The 17,968-nt window shown below is 24.2% G+C and overlaps 2 protein-coding genes across 2 annotated transcripts in view; one reads left to right on the forward strand and one right to left on the reverse strand.

Moving 5' to 3' along the window:
• LOC127281405 (tubulin polyglutamylase TTLL5) overlaps positions 1–17,968 on the forward strand; it is a 58,438-nt gene continuing 40,470 nt past the window's right edge. Inside the window, exon 1 of the mRNA XM_051305100.1 lies at positions 1–173. The gene's annotated coding sequence lies outside the window, so the exon portion shown is untranslated. The remainder of the gene's footprint in view (positions 174–17,968) is intronic.
• LOC127281232 (uncharacterized) lies at positions 8,378–17,639 on the reverse strand (the record flags this gene model as incomplete). Its single annotated transcript, XM_051304847.1, has 5 exons — positions 8,378–8,690; positions 15,394–15,513; positions 15,754–15,937; positions 16,643–16,811; positions 17,463–17,639. Coding segments are annotated over 5 exons (963 nt in total), but the record flags the coding sequence as incomplete, so codon positions are not given.

Consider the following 17,968-nt stretch of genomic DNA (forward strand, 5'->3'; position numbering starts at 1 on the left):
GATAGAGGACGTCAGTTCAACTCGCCCCATCAAGGCGGTATGGCTCACTTACATTTGTCTGTCCGAATATTTCCAAGTTAAAGTGTGAATTCCCCCTGTAATGCCGCAATCACCCGTCGTCTAACTAAACGGAATTAATAATTAGGTGTTACTTTCGTTTTTATTTTCCTGTGGTAAGTTAAATGATTATTTAATTAATTTTATTTAGAATTATTTTCGCGCCTTGATAAAAGAAAGAGTGAGAGAGAGAGGAATCGCACGCGGACGACCACGTCGTCTGCCACTGGCTTCTGTCAAAAATCATTTTTTTTTTTTTGCTTATTTTTTAATACCCTTTGAGAATTTATAAATATTTAGATAAATTAGGAAATTTTCATTTTTCGCGCAATGTCGTTGAATTTTTTTTGAGGTTAGAAAATTTATTTTTCTATAAATGAAAGTATTTTATAGTTTATATTCTGTATATGATATAGAAAGGGAGATTCAAGTCGGAAATAGTCAGCTGATATGTGTTGGAATTGATTTTTTTGGACATTTAAACTTTTTGTGTAAGTTTTGTGTTTTCTTTTTGATAGCGCGAGGGAGAGAATTTTTGTTGAAAATTCTATTTTTTTTTTGCCTTTTCTCTTATGTGAAAAATGGGGATTTATTTTTGTTTCGAGTTTTAATTATTCGGTAAAATATAAGTGAAGGTCATTTTTGTTTTTCGTTCAAGTGCTTATTATATATATATATATATATACAATAGAACGGATTTTCCAGTCATTTCCCGAAAATTATCGTCTCAATTTTGAAGGTTATAATTTTATATCTCAATTCTTTTACGCAATGAATATTTATACTAAATATAGTATTAAATATAAAAAATATATAAAATATATGAAATATATTAAATAAATGAAATAAATACAAAGTAAATAGTGAATTAAATATAAAAAAAATAAGTTTTAGGTTAGAAACAAATGTGGGATAAAAATTATAATAATTTAATAATTGAAAAGCACTTAAAGTAATTATATATATATAAATAAATAATATATAAATAATTCGAAAAAATGTGAAATACAAAATATTTGCGAGAATTTCTTTTTAAATTTAATTAAAATAATTTTAGCCTACAATTTTTTTTTTATCTCAACAATAATGTAGGAAATTTTTTTTTGTTTTTTTGCTTTTTGAAAGTAATTTAAAACTGTGTTTTACATTATGGAAGTAAAAAAAAAAAGAATATAAAAGACGAAAAACAGCGTTCAGAGTTTATAAATAATTCCTTTTGATGGACCATATATTCGTTCAACATTGGGGGTGATAAATCTTGAAAAGAAAATTCATTCTCCACTTATATAGGTTAAAAATAATTTTTTTTTTTACATCTGTACCAGGAGAAATTAAAAATTTCGAAAAATATTAATTTTTAAAAATAATATATCAAAAATTAAATAATTATAAAATTATAAATATAAATTAAATAATTAATTAATTTACAAAAATTCAGTTAAATTAATTTAAATAAAATTAAATTAAATTTCATTAAAATGCAAAATATTGATATTTAAATATATATAAAAATTTGTAAAATTATAATTTATTATTATAAAAAAAAATTTTTTTTATTAAAATTTTTAATTATAGTAATATTTTTTTTTTTTGCTGAATAATTGAAAAGTGATTCGTTCCTCATTAAAGAAGCTTATACATAATAAATTCATAAAGAATGAGATAATTTTTTTTTTATTAGGTCAGTTTCTATAAATTATATGAGATGAAAATATTCTTTTTTTTTTTACGAGAATCATTTATAATTAATAAATGGAGAAATTTTATGATGGATTTCAAAAAAAAGAAAAAAAAATTGCTTTTGCGCGTGAAAGAGAAAAAAGAAATAGGATCTTTAAAACTGGAGCTCGATTATATTATGAGGCTCTCAATAAATAAGAAAAAAAAAAAATTGTAAGCTATTAAGTATGGCAAACTGTTTACTTCTTTCGTGACAGGTCGACTGGAAGAATCGTTTTTGTACTCAGTCATTGAAAACTGAGCCACTAGATCACCTGTTTGATTTTGCTTGAACAGATATTTATTATTATTATTATTATTTTATTTTTTTATAATAAAATTTAAGCACATTTTGCAGATCTCATAAATTAAAAAAAATATATTTTTAATTATTTCTTTTTTATTAATTTAAATTAATAAATTTCTTTTTTATTTTTCTACTAAAAATTTATTTTGTAATAAAAATTATTTTTATTTTTCTATAAAAAATTTTATTTTGCAATAAAAATTATTTTTCTTTTTTTTTTAAATCACATTTTTTTTACAGAAATAAGATAAAAAATATTGACAATTATTTTTTTATTTTTTTAATAATAAATTTTTTTTGTATTTTTCCAAATTTATAGCAGCTAGCGATTTTTTTTTATTTTTTAATCAAAAAGAAAATGTTTTAAATAATATTTTCTAAATAATTTTATATAAAAGTATTTAAAAAAATTTTTTTTTTCTTTTCTGGTGGGGAAAAAAATGCTAATTTCATATAAATTTCATTAAATATTAAAATCCAGGAAAGAAAGTTTTCTAAAGGTTGAGAAATATATACTTTTTTTTTTATAATATATTAAGAAACTTTCAATTACACTGATAAATTATTCAATTCATAAATTGGGTTTTCATTGTTTGTTTAATTTTTTATTTAAAAGAAGAAAAAAAAACTATTATTTTTGTCTCCTTGTAAAATTATGTATGTAATTTTTTTAGTTTCATTTTATTTTTAAAAAACATAATATTATTATTGTTATTATTTTTTTATAATATAATAAAAAAAAAATAGAATTCAATTGTTTTAACAATAATTAAAATAATAATAATAATAATAATAATAATAATTTTTTTTTTTTTTTTTTTGGTCGTAGGATAATAATAATAATAATAATAATAATAATAATAGTAATAAATAGTAATAATAATAATAATAATAATAATAATAATAATAATAATAATAATAATAATAATAATAATAATAATAATAATAGTAATAAATAGTAATAATAATAATAAAAATAATAATAATTAAAATAATAATATTGATAAAATGATAATTAAAATTATTAAAATAATAAAAAAAAATTTTTTCAATCAAAAATTTTATTTTTTTTTTGTAAAAAGTAGAAAATAGTGAATGAAAATTTTTGACGTCACAATATTATATATATATATGTATAGTGGGAGATCTCGCGGAAATATCAGAAATCTTTCGATTTCAGCATCCTTGACATGGAATGCATCTCGAAGGTCAAGCAAAGTTGTTTCATTCACGTGGGTTTCCCTTAAAGGGACGTTGCGCAAAAAAAAATTGAAAAAGAGAAAAAAAAAAAAAAAAAATTATATGGCAAAACGCCTATACAAAAATTGAAACCGACACTTTCCCTTTTGTTTGAAACCTTTTCAATTATTCAGTGTATATAATCACGGTATATTATTTACAAAAAAAAAAATTTTTAATTATTTAAATTATTAAAAAATTTATTATTTTTATAATTTATTAATTATTTTTAAAATTTATAAATTTTTCTTTTTACAAAAAACGTTAACTATTTTTATATACGAAATCATAATAATTATTTTATTTCATAATACAAAATAAATTCCATAAAATTGTTCCAAAAAAAAATTTTAATATTGAAATTTTCCACACTAAAAGAAAATTGTTTATTTATACACTAAAGTAAAACTAATGTTAAATATTATTTTTTTGTTATTTGTAAAATTATTATTTTAAAAAATTATTTTTAAAAAATTATTTTAAAATTTTTTTTATATAATTGAAAAATAAAAATAATTTAAAATAATTGGAGTGCAGATAGTTATTTTTTTTTAACTTTTATACAAAATAAAAATTTTTTTTTACATTAAGTACTACTTTTGTTTCTAATTTTATTTTGATGGATTATTAATTTTTTAATTAATTAATTTTTTAATATACAATTTTTTTTACTATTATTTAAATACTTATAATATTTATTTATTTAATTAATAATTAATATTTTAATAAATAAAATTAATTTAATAATTAAATTAATAAATATTTGTGAAATAAATGAATGAATAATTAGTAAATAATAAATTAATAAATAATTATTATCTATAAACGGTCCTAAAAATGAGTGAATAAATTTTACAAAAATATGAAAAAAAAATAAAAATAGAGCCACAATGTAGTATGTATGCATATATATATTTGATATATTTAAAAATAGTTCTCGGGTCAATGAAACATGATTTCTTATGGACTATAAGAATGTTACTCTGGGGTCTATAAGAACATTTATAAACAACACTTTGAAAATCAATTTTTAAATAATTTTTTTATATTTATATATATACAATATTGACTCGTAGAGATATAATTATTATTATATATCTATAAACATATTTTCCGGTAAATAGAAGAAAATTTTTTCCGCAGCAACCTCATTTTACATTTATATAGTTTTTTTTTTTTTTTTAAAGCTCACAAAGTTGTAAATAAAGAAAGGAAGGAAAGATTGTAAATTTTTTCCTTTTTACATATTAACTTGTTAGAGAAAGCACAATCTTTTTGCATGCAAATATTCAATGTTTGTAATTTTTTTTACTGCTTTTTTTTAGGCTCATAAAACTCGCTTTTAAAAATTAACTTCGATCATTGAAAAGCACTGAATTTAGAGTTGAAAATTTTGAACATGAATAGAAATGTAAATGAAATTATTTTTTTTTTATTCGGTATTTAAAAAATAATTATTTAAAAATTATTTCTTCGGTATTTAAAAATTATTTGTTTTATTATTTAAAAAATAATTATTTAAAAATTATAAATTCTATTGTAAAAAAAAATTATTTAACAAACATTTAATTTAAATAATTAAAAATTCGAATTTTTGCAGTTATTTTTTTTTTGTAATAATAGTAATAATTTGAGCAAAAATAAGGGGAAAAAAATTAGTCAGGTACCTGAATTTATGACTAAATTGAGTAACTATAGAAACACCCCTGATTCTATGAACTAATTCTACTTTTCTACAAAATATATATAATATAATGTGAATTCGTAGACCTGTTTTCATTTCTATATAAACTTCACATTTTAAGATCGATGCGAAACAAGAATTAATCATTCTTTAACAACTTTACATGTATATATATAGTGTGTGTGTGGTGTGGATTTTACAAGTTTCGTGCAATGCCGTTTATAATTTTCAAATTATACAGTTTATATAGTCTATTATTTAAATGCTTTGACTCACTTTTTCAAAAAAAAAAAAGAAGTATTTTTCTCCTTTGAATTTTATTTACTTTATTCTTCTCAAAAAATGTTTCTTAGGGTTTATTTTTTAAATAAAAATCGATTTATTAAATTTTCGACATGATATATTTCGAGATATATGGAAATAAATTAAATGAAAAAAAGAAAAAAATTTTAAATATGTAATTTCTAATGTATTTGAAAAGAAACTATATGGTAAATGATGAGTTATGTATAGGCCGGAAGTGAGTGTTTTCTCTCGTTGTTACTACCGGTTACGGGTGGGTGTCCTAACGCGCGCATCATTATATATATACATATAGGTATAAACCAGGTGTTGTTGTCTGAATTTAAATAATATTTCCGCATAAGGCATGTCACGCAGAAAGCACCGTTTTGTCTCAAACCATAAATTTATACTCTCATACTGTGCTTTGCCCTTTAAAAGCAATCTTTTATTTATTTTATTGAAAAAATATATAAAAAATAAGATTTCTTTTCGTTTGATAAAAAGTTGAGCTATTTTTTTTCTAAATTCTTTTCAGAATATTTCTTTTTCTCGCAATATATAATAGAATTTTGTAAAACTGACTTCAAATTTGAAATCAGCGACCCCAAAAACCCCTAGAGATCAAGTACCATGAAGATTAGATGTATTTTTTGAAAATTTTCCGCCATTTTTAATTAGGATTTAGGAATTTTTGAAATCCGAGTTCAAATTCGTGATCAGCGACCCAAAAAACCCCTAGGTATAAAGTACCATGAAAAACTGATACATTTTTGAAAATCCGGGCAAAATTTTGAATCCACCATTTCGAATTTTGAAAATCTGACCTCAGATTCGTGATCAGCGACCCCAAAAACCCCTAGAGATCAAGTACCATAAAGATTAGACACATTTTTTGAAAATTTTCCGCCATTTTGAATTAGGATTAAGGAATTTTTGAAATCCGAGTTCAAATTCGTGATCAGCGACCCAAAAAACCCCTAGGTATAAAGTACCATGAAGAAGTGATAAATTTTTGAAAATCCGGGCAAAATTTTGGATTCGACATTTCGAATTTTGGAAATCTGACCTCAGATTCGTGATCAGCGACCCCAAAAACCCCTAGGTATCAAGTACCATAAAGATTAGACTTATTTTTTTGAAAATTATTCCCCATTTTTAAAATTTTAAGCACCAATTTTGATCCGCTATTTCAGATTTTGGAAATTTGACTTCAGATTTGTAATTAGCGAAAAAGATTTCGGTAAATATTTCTTATTACTTTGTAGTTTTGCAATTTTTGACTCTTCAAACAAAAAAATGTAAACTCCAACCCTCAAAAAATTCGAAAGATTACTACAAATGAAAACTTTTCTCTCTGTGAGTATAATTTTGACCCAATATTTCTTATCCTGTAACCACTATTATTATTTTTTATTAGAATATTTATTATACAACATTGACCGAACATTTCCCCTCAATAATCGAACATCGTTAATTTCTTATTGTTCTATTAATTTGTCCATAAAAATTATGTCATATAGTCGTAATAGGAGTCGTTAATATAGGTAATAATTTTTCCCACATTAGAAAATATTGAATTCTAATTTTCCATATATTCAGAATAATTATACAATAAAGAATATTATTCATATTATGAAGAATGCAGTTGGTGTGTGCTCATATAGTTGAAAATAACCTGTTGGTAGTTTCATGAATGAAGAAGCCATCCCAGTGTAAAGAGTATAATATGGCTATATATGGGTGTGTGATCAAGAGCCAACAATTTGCATAGATAACGTTCATTTAGAGCCAAATTGTTCAAAGGTTTAATGCTTCAGCTATTGATTAAATTTTAAACACTGATGTCTACTTGTTGGGTGGGAATAATAATTGAAATTCTAACTATTCAATTTACATTTTGCTTTTATAGGGCGATTTATGTTTTCCTTCCGGTAATATATTTTTCAAAATCGTTTAACAAAGATTGGCATAAATTGCACCATTTCTTCGAGATTCATTTTAGTAATTCTACAATTTTTAGGATTAATACTGTAATCTGTATCTATTTTTGAATCTGCTTCTGTTTCTGAATCTGTTTCTGTTTCTGTATCTGTATCTGAATCTGTAACTGTACCTGAATCTGTACCTGAATCTGAATCTGAATTTACTACTTTCAAAATATAATATCTTAATCGAATCAAATATAGAAGAAGAAATAAGAATAATAGCTTCGTGGTTTGTAATACTAACCGCATCCAGAAACCACTGAAACTTATACAGTAGCTGCGAAAAGTAAAATGATATATGCATTTCCGTTTTAAGTATATACCTTAGATATATATATTTCCTTTGAAGCTCAACAAATAAAGAAGTGTTGCCTTGTTAAATCGCTCACTTCCCGTGTGTTTAGAAAAATCGATTTAGCTTAGGGATTATAATAGAGTTTGAAGTTGGAAAAAAAAGCTAATTTTTTTTCCTGAACATAACTGAATAAAACCAACCACAAGTTTGTAATCGAGTGAAAGCCTGGTTAATATTGCGTGCATCATGCAACTTTTCCATAACTTGCCTCATAAACTTTTATTATATTTTCGGCTACCTAGGAGATTTTCACCTGACGATAAAAAAATATGTATTTTTATTTTCTTTGACGTCCATAACATTTTGATCGTTCCACTGATTGAAAATGAAGTCCATTCATTAATTTTTCAATTTTTGTTTCAGTTTGTATATTAATAATTATTTGTAAAAAATGTAAAAGTAAACGAAAATCTGGTTGTTCTAGTCAGAAATCCAAAGACTAGAAATTCCTGTTTATGTCTGTTTGGCTCTTTAGATTTTTGTACCCTTCGGATTGGACCTTTCGGTTTGGATCTTTTGCAGCTATATACAAAAGATCCGAACCATAAGGTCCGAAACCCTTTTCCTGTTTGTATTTTTTGTCCGTTTGGATTTTTAGAGTTTTGAAACTTTCGGATTGAATCTTTTGGTTCGGACCTTGTGTATCCATTCATTTTGAATTTTCTAATTTTGGGTATGGGTACTAAAGGTCCAATCCAAAAGATCCAAACGGCGAAAAAATGCAAACAGGAAAAAGGTTTTGGACCTTATGGTTTGAATCTGTTGTATGGGTACAAAAGGTCCAATCCGTAAGGTCCAAAACTCTGAAAATCCAAACGAACTTGTTTCCTGTTTGCATATTTTTTGTCCGTTTGGATCTTTATAGAGTTTTGGACCTTTCGGATTGTACCTTTTGGTTCCGACCTTCTGTACCCATATGCAACAGATCCGAACCATAAGATCCAAAATCTTTTTCCTGTTTGCATATACTTTTTGTTCCTTTGGATCTTTAGAGTTCTGGACCTTTTCGGATTGTAATTTTTCGTACAACCCATTAGGGTTGTAAAATGATTTCTCCACCTTGTAAATTGCAATAAAAAATTATAGATATTAAAAATTGTATTCGGAAATTAAATTGTCAGATGACATGAATGATTACAAACAATGTATTATGGTTTTCTGTATGTGCGCATACATATGATGGAAGGTTGCTACTTAAACATCAAGTAATCAACGCCTCCGGATTTAAACCTATATGCCGTGAAATATACGAGCGTTGCATGTGGCAACTGGGGAAGGCTGATTGGGTCGTTGATTGCGATTAGACTTTATCTACTTCTGATCAGTATAAAAGCAGCAGCAAGTAGGTGAATGTGTTCAGCACAGAGTATATAATTCTAGGCACTGGAAGTTTAAATGAGAACGTATACTATTTTATACATTGGTGTGTGAACACTTTTCATTTCATTTAATCCCTCAATTTATTTCTATATAGATATATATATATATAGTTTGAACATCTATAGATATTTGTAGTACTCGTAAATTACAAACTAATCTTAATGATAATTCAATAGATTCGATCTGCTATACGATAATAATATATATTAGTTAATTAACTGATAATTTTCCTATGTTTTTACAAAAATTGATTTTGTACTTTTGGGTAAAATTTTTTTTTTTGTGATTTACATTTTTGTTCACAAAAAGCTTATTTTTGTTGCTCGCATAGGTATTTAGGAGCAAAAAAAAATGGTGTAAAAATCGTATATATATTGAACCTAGTAGATAATAGAGTTAGTCACATAACAGACACATTACTGACTAGACAAATAGCAGGAACAAGAGGCATATATATATATATAGGTAATAGTTGTTACATCACTTTCCATTTACTGATACAGCCAAATACAGAGTTTGTATACACTTTCACGTTAACACGGAATATTGTGCCAGTTTGATCGAATCACGAATGTGTTTTGCCTCCACAATAATATATGATACATATATTTAAATAATTGTATTCTATTTCTATAGCCCTTTATAGAACCTATTTTTTGAACCCTTCTCTAAAATTTAAAATAAATTTCTAAAATTACGGTCATCGAAATCACAGAAAATTAAAAGGCATTAAAATAAGCTGCAACGGTTCTTATTTTAATCCAATTTTGCTTATTTTAATACCAAAATTGGATTAAAATAAGAAGCGTTGCAGCTTATTTTAATGCCTTTTAATTTTCTGTGATGATTTGTAAGAAATTCTAAAGGGTTTTTTTTTTATTTTATAAAATAGAGATTCAGGACAGAAAGTCAAAAAATTTCATTGTTTTCGGTTAAAAATATTTAAAAAAAAAAAGGAAACTAAAATTCAATGCAAGGTCGTGGAAAATCGGATAATTTGAGTTATAATATAGATGTGTAAGTTTCTACGAATATTTCATGTTTAATTAGATTGGAAATACCAAAAATCTTTCTCTCTCTCCCTCTCTCTCGCACTTTGGAGTGTCGGCTTTGAAAATTGAGTGAAAATTAATTCACTTGCCACGCAAGCAAATCAAAGCGGAAACGTCGCTAACGACACGCGAAGGAATACATTTACCTATTCGTGAGCGGATTACGTGCATGCGGTTTTATATATATATATATATGTATTTGAAAATAGATATCTTAGATCTTCTGGTGGTGTTATCTGCGCGCCTCGACCCGTTTCGATTTACAAAAAAAGTATAGGAAAAAAAAACCGTATATAGAGTGTCGAAAACGAAAACAGGAGGAAAAATAATTGTAGCAGTAAATGTGCATTAGTTGAAATCAATTAGCTGGTTGTATAGCACACTTAACCTATAAAAATAAAAATAAAAAGGAACATTTATTAGTAATTCTAATTTAGATGAGAAATATAATGCCATTATTAATCATTTTAAAAATTTCAATAGCGAAGGTTCACAGAAATAAATTAAAAGGCATTAAAATAAGGGGTTTTGCAGCTTATTTTAAATGCCTTTTAATTTTCTGTGTTCTCTCCACATTTTATAAAATTGGATGAATTCGATATTTTAGAACCAAATCTTAACAAAACGATTATTATCAGAAATATTCTTCATAAAAAAGAAGGTGAAAATGTTTAAATCACTGTAAAATTGATGGTATCATTATCATTTTTTTTTTATTAATTGCATTAATTGACAACGCATTAGAAATATTTATCAAGCGGGCATTACTTAAATTTTGTTCATTTATAATAAATAAATTATTGATAATTATTTGAACCATAAAAATAATTAAAAATTTTCAAGTGTTGTGATTGTGAACTGAACTTAGACAATTTTGACAAATCGTATAAAATGATTTTGAATATTATTTCTAGTAATTAACGTAATAAGTATACTCATTGTGTTCATTCTCTGTTCTTATTTCACTTTATTTGCGTTTTTGTTCTTCTTTCTTTTATTAATTTCCATTATCAGCACTCGATAGAGTTTGAAGCTCAGTTTTAAATTTGACTTTGCAGTTTACAATATGTTTTAAAATTTACTTAGTAAATTTACTTATTTGACAAACTTATTTTATTGTGAACTTCCTATATTTAATTTTAATTTTGTTGTCAACTTTTATTTTATTTATATGTTATTTATTTATTTATTTATTTTTTTGCATAAATATTGTAATTTTTCACGCTGTTTTAAAACAGTTAAAATAGTATAATAATATTATTTGTATATCAAATTTTATCTCATTCTAATATCGTACATTGTGGTTATCTTTAATATCGTAAACTTTATCAGCAGTATGCTACTAATTACTATATAATTTTCATGTGGGGGATTTATCTTATTGTAATTTTATCATTCGAAATCGGATATATTTTTAGCTTTATTATTTTTGTCACAGATATCGTAAATTTTATTCATACTGGTAGCTGAAATCTTATCATATATAAATCTTCTGTTCATAGAAGTATATACCTTATCTACTGTTTGGAAATTTTTATTAAATTCCCGTAATTTAGTATTTTTAACCTTTTCAAATTTTTATGATTATTATTTTTGAAAATTATAGAAAATTTTTACTATTATTATTTTTGGAAATTAAAAAAAAATTATTTTTGAAAATTAAAAAAAAATTATTTTTGGAGAGTAGAAAAAAATGGATTGTTTTTTTTAAAAAAGAAGTATTTTATTATTGTCATTGTGCCTAATGGTTTTATTGTGTGGCAACTTTATAAAATTGAATAAAATTCCATCCACCTTGAATATCAGGTTAATTATTGAATAAAGCCTAGTTTGAACCGTCTAGTCGTTCTACTTTTCTCATTTTCTGCCGTTCCACGTTTTAAATATGCATTAGACACTATATACATTTCGTGTGTATACACTTAATTTTATTTTTAGGTCATATGTAGGTATATTTCTTCTTTTTTTTCTCTCTCTCTTTTCTTCCTGAACACAATTTGAACTTATTCGTTATGTGAATCGCATTAAAATAAATTTGGATTTTTTTTTTGGAGCTTTACAGTACCAAATTTAATTAACAGCAAACTTCACATTGTTCAAAATTAGTTTCATTTCAAATTTGGCGGGAGAAAAATTTATTTATAGGTTATGTTCTATATTTTTTTTGTTTTCTATTGGTAGCACTGATATAGTGCTAAATATTACTAAATATAGAGAAGTTTAGATGAACTATACTTTAGGAAAATATTTTTTATAGTTTCCATTGTTTAGAATATTTCTTAAACAGCAATATTTCTAGAAAAGAATATTTCAAAAAAGAAAAAAAAATGTTGAAAAATTTCTTCATACTAATATTAGGATAATTATTGAATAGAAAAAAAAGAAACTAGATTTTAAATTTAGCGCCTTTGGCAATTATTTTTTGTTACACGGTTGGTACTCCTGTAAAGTACAAATCAATCAAATAAAGTTGAATTCACAAGATTCGTATAACCTAAAAATTCAAGCGCCGTGAAGCTAGCGACCCGGCAGCGATCCGCTGCCGCTCGCAGCAGTCCGTTCTGTATTAATCGTTTCAAATCACACTACTACCTACAATATTTCAAACAAATGTTATTTGTTTGAAATCACACAAATTTTAGGTTAAAATTTCTACATTTTTTAAAAAATTGTTTATCCATTAACAAGCTTATTATAAACAAATTCTTAAAACCTTTGCGTCATACTCGGTTTCTAAAAGAACGACTTATATTAATATCGTTTTAAAATTTACCAATTGCTCGGATTCGCTTAAAACTCGGGGGTTTTAAGCGTCGCTGATTACGAATATGAAATCACTTTTTTAAAATTCAAAATGGCGGATCCAATATGGTGGACGACAGCATTAAAAATTGATCGGATTCGCTTGAAACTAGTTACTCGAGGGTTTTCAGGGTCGCTGATTACGAAAAGAAACTTTTAAAAAAAAGAAACTTTTTTAAAATTAAATTTAACCCCCAGCAGACTAACCCGAAAATCAGCAGTCCGTTTTTCCTATGAGATGGCTATGAAAAAAATTAAAAATGGTGTATTTTAAACAATTGCAAATGTTTTAAAAATTCTAACGTTTGGGGGATGTTTTGAGAACATATTTTGGTGTTTATTTCTGTAGTAGAAACTTTCTTTAAATTAAATTTAACCCCTAGCAGACTGACCCGAAAATCAGCAGTCCGTTTTTCCTATGAGATAGCTATGAAAAAAATTAAAAATGGTGTTTTTTAAACAATTGCAAATTTTTTAAAAATTCTATCGTTTGGGGGATGTTTTGAGAACATATTTTTGTGTTTATTTCATCAGTAGAAAATTTTTTTAAATTAAATTTAACCCCCAGCAGACTGACCCGAAAATGAGCAGTCCGTTTTTCCTATGAGATAGCTATCTTAAAATTGTTTAAAATAAAGAATTGCAAATTATTTAAAAAATTTTAACATATGGGGGATGTTTTGAGAACATATTTTTGTGTTTATTTCTGCAGTAGAAAATTTTTTTAAATTAAATTTAACCCCCAGCAGACTGACCCGAAAATCAGCAGTCCGTTTTTTCTATGAGATGGCTATGAAAAAAATTAAAAATGGTGTATTTTGAACAATTGCAAATTTGTTAAAAATTCTTTCGTTTAGGGGATGTTTTGAGAACATATTTTTGTGTTTATTTCATCAGTAGAAAATTTTTTTAAATTAAATTTAACCCCCAGCAGACTGATCCGAAAATAAGCAGTCCGTTTTTCCTATGAGATAGCTATCTTAAAATTGTTTAAAATAAAGAATTGCAAATTATTTAAAAAATTTTAACATATGGGGGATGTTTTGAGAACATATTTTTGTGTTTATTTCTGCAGTAGAAAATTTTTTTAAATTAAATTTAACCCCCAGCAGACTGACCCGAAAATCAGTAGTCCGTTTTTTCTATGAGATGGCTATGAAAAAAATTAAAAATGGTGTATTTTAAACAATTGCAAATGTTTTAAAAATTCTAACGTTTGGGGGATGTTTTGAGAACATATTTTTGTGTTTATTTCATCAGTAGAAAATTTTTTTAAATTAAATTTAACCCCCAGCAGACTGACCCGAATATCAGCAGTCCGTTTTTTTATTAGATAGCTATCTTAAAATTGTTTAAAATAAAGAATTGCAAATTATTTAAAAATTCTAACGTTTAGGGGATGTTTTGAGAACATATTTTTGTGTTTATTTCTGCAGTAGAAAATTTTTTTAAATTAAATATAACCCCCAGCAGACTGACCCGAAAATCAGCAGTCCGTTTTTCCTAGGAGATAGCTATGAAAAAAATTAAAAATGGTGTTTTTTAAACAATTGCAAATTTTTTAAAAATTCTATCGTTTGGGGGATGTTTTGAGAACATATTTTTGTGTTTATTTCATCAGTAGAAAATTTTTTTAAATTAAATTTAACCCCCAGCAGACTGACCCGAAAATCAGCAGTCCGTTTTTCCTATGAGATGGCTATGAAAAAAATTAAAATTGGTGTATTTTAAACAATTGCAAATGTTTTAAAAATTCTAACGTTTGGGGGATGTTTTGAGAACATATTTTTGTGTTTATTTCTGTAGTAGAAACTTTCTTTAAATTAAATTTAACCCCTAGCAGACTGACCCGAATATCAGCAGTCCATTTTTCTTATTCGGCAGATATGTTAAAAGTGTTAAATTTGATGTCATTTTCGTAATCAGCGACGCTGAAAACCCCCGAGTTTTAAGCGAATCCGAGCAATTGGTAAATTTTAAAACGATATTAATATAAGTCGTTCTTTTAGAAACCTAGTATGACGCAAAGGTTTTAAGAATTTGTTTATAATAAGCTTGTTAATGGATAAACAATTTTTTAAAAAATGTAGAAATTTTAACCTAAAATTTGTGTGATTTCAAACAAATAACATTTGTTTGAAATATTGTAGATAGTAGGGTGATTTGAAACGATTAATACAGAACGGACTGCTGCGAGCGGCAGCGGACCGCTGCCGGGTCGCTAGCTTCACGGCGCTAAAAATTCAGCCTATTTACTTTTGTGAATTAAAAATCACTTTTTCGAGAAGTTTTTCTTTTTAAATAATTTTTCACATAAATCTTTTTTTTTTTCTTACAATTTATTAATTTGCTAAATAAAATATTAATTATAGTATTTTTTTTCCTTTGAATTGAATTTTTTTTATTATTCATTCACTGAAACACACAACCTACCAACATAAGCTGGAAAAAATTTTTTTATTTATTATTTGTTTAAAATTAATATTAAACATTTATTCAATAATATTCCTTTTTTCTTACAAATATACGAGATTGTGATTGTATGAGATTTGTATTTCAATCGAGTATTTATCTTTCTTTTTGGTATATTAAGAATCAAATATTGTCGATCATTTTCATTAATATAAGTCGCAAATGTAATAAATGTTCTAAAAATTGAAAAAAATTTATTTAATTATTAGTTTTTAAATTTATTATTTCAATTTTTTTTATTTATAATAATTGTGCAGAAAACAATATTTAAATTTGTTATTACATGAAAATTTTTATTGAAAAAAATAATTATAAATAATAATAAAAAATAATAATAATATAAATAATAATAATAATAATAATAATAATAAATAATAGTAAAAGTAATAATAATAATAATAATTTTTTATTTTTACCGAAATTGAGCGGGAGATGCGTGAATGTCAATGAATTTTATCTGCAAACCCAATTTGCCAAGTAGTTGATAAAATTTCAATCCCCGCAAACGACATCGAATAATTCTGATTGAATGTAAATGTTGACACCTTTCAAGTATTCGTGTCAATCCCAATGATCGTAAATTGCGTTTGATTGGTAGAACTATTTTATTTTATTTATTGCTTTTTATGGAATTTAATTTCAAATTTTCTGTTTCTTTTTAATAATTTTTTTTTGGAAATAATAATCAAAAGTTTTTTTTTTTAATCTTATTTCATAACATAACCTTAAAAAAAAAATTATAGCCCTAAAATTGAAGGCCAAAAAGTAAAACATAATCTCAAAATTCAAGGACATAGGACGACTATAACCTTAAAATTTTGAAGTTCAAAAGTAGAACATAACCTTAAAATTTCAAATTCAAGAGTAGAACATAACCTTAAAATTTCAAAATTCAAGAGTAGAACATAACCTTAAAATTTCAAATTCAAGAGTAGAACATAACCTTAAAATTTCAAAATTCAAGAGTAGAACATAACCTCAAAATTTAAAAGGAATAGGGCGACTGTAACCTTAAAATTTTAAAGTCCAAATGTTGAACATAACCTCAAAATTTAAGGGCAAAAAGCGATTATAACCTTAAAATTTTGAAGTCTAAAAGCTAAAAGTAGAACATAATCTTTAAATTTTAATTTCAAGAGTAGAACATAACCTCAAAATTCAACGACATAGGGCGACTGTAACCTTAAAATTTTAATGTTTAAGATTTGAACATAACCTTAAAAATTTTAGGACTGTTTTTTTTTCAACAAATTCATTAAAATAAAAAAGTATTTTTTGAATGAAATTTTTTTTTGGAAAAAATACCTGTACATTGATTTGAAATACAAAGGATTTTTAAATATTTATTATTTAATGAAAGTTGACGAAGAATGTAGTCAGTATCATTTCTGATTATTGTAGTAAATTTCTCAAGATAAAACAATCGTTTAAGTTCATTAATCAGATAATTAGTGCTTCTCTTATTGTTTGATATCTAAATTAGGAAGAAAAATTATACTTTTTGTTATATATATTAAAACAAATTGTACTTTGTCATTTAATATTTATTTAATTTTTTTTATTTTAATAAACAGTCACGTATTTTATTAACAATAATTTATATATATTTTTTTTTATTTATATTATTTAATTTATATTCTAATTTATTTTATATTTATTATACTTTTTTATATACTTTACAATTCAAAGACAAATATTATTTTTACTCAAGTCATGTTTTTTTTTTTTTTTTTATAAAACAATATTATATTATACTTATTATTATTTTTATACAATTATATTTTAAATAAAATTTTAATTTTTTTTTTTAATAATTTTTTTATTGCATTATTTTTTTGTTCATATAGTTTTCTGTGATTTTTTGTTTTTTTATTCTTTTTAATTTTTTATTTATAAATTCTAAAAAAAAATAAACAAAATATAATAATAATGTATGAAGTACCTAAATACTTCTTTATTTTAAGCCATTTTTAATATAATAAATAATAATGATAATAATAATAATAATAATAATAAATATAATAATAATATAAATAAAATTATAAATAAAATATAATAATAAAAATAAATATAAATTTATGAATAAAAAAAAAAAAAATTTTTTAGAAACTAGTAAAAATTTTACCACATAAAATTTCAATAATGTTGGATCACGTGAAATTTGTCGAAAAAATTTATTAACAAACTTTAATGTTTTGAGATTTGAATATGATAAATAGGAGAGAATTTTTAATATTATTTCTTTTGGCAATGAAGTGATATTTTTTTCTATTAAAGAATTGTCAATATTATTTATTTGTAATTCATTTTTCTTCTTCTTTTTATTATTATTATTTATTTGAGATAATTTCTGAATTTTCAATGAATAATTATTATTTTTTATACACTTTTCATTGAGATTTGCATTTAACACATTTCGATTATCGTCTTCCATGACACAATTTTTTTTTTTTTTTTTTTTTCAATAAAATTTATTTTATATAAAATCGTTATTATTTTTTCACGAAATTATTTATTTAATACCAAACAATTTTTAAACATTAAAAAAAAATTATCGTCAGCTGTCATAATTAATGTCAAATTTTTTGTGTGGTTTTTTTCCTATTTCTTTTGTTTTGAAATTTTTGAAAA

This window comes from Leptopilina boulardi, unplaced genomic scaffold (assembly GCF_019393585.1).
Source record: "Leptopilina boulardi isolate dan_hultmark-lab unplaced genomic scaffold, ZJU_Lbou_2.1 LbouV2_266, whole genome shotgun sequence".
In the NCBI taxonomy this organism is placed as follows: Eukaryota; Metazoa; Arthropoda; class Insecta; order Hymenoptera; family Figitidae; genus Leptopilina; species Leptopilina boulardi.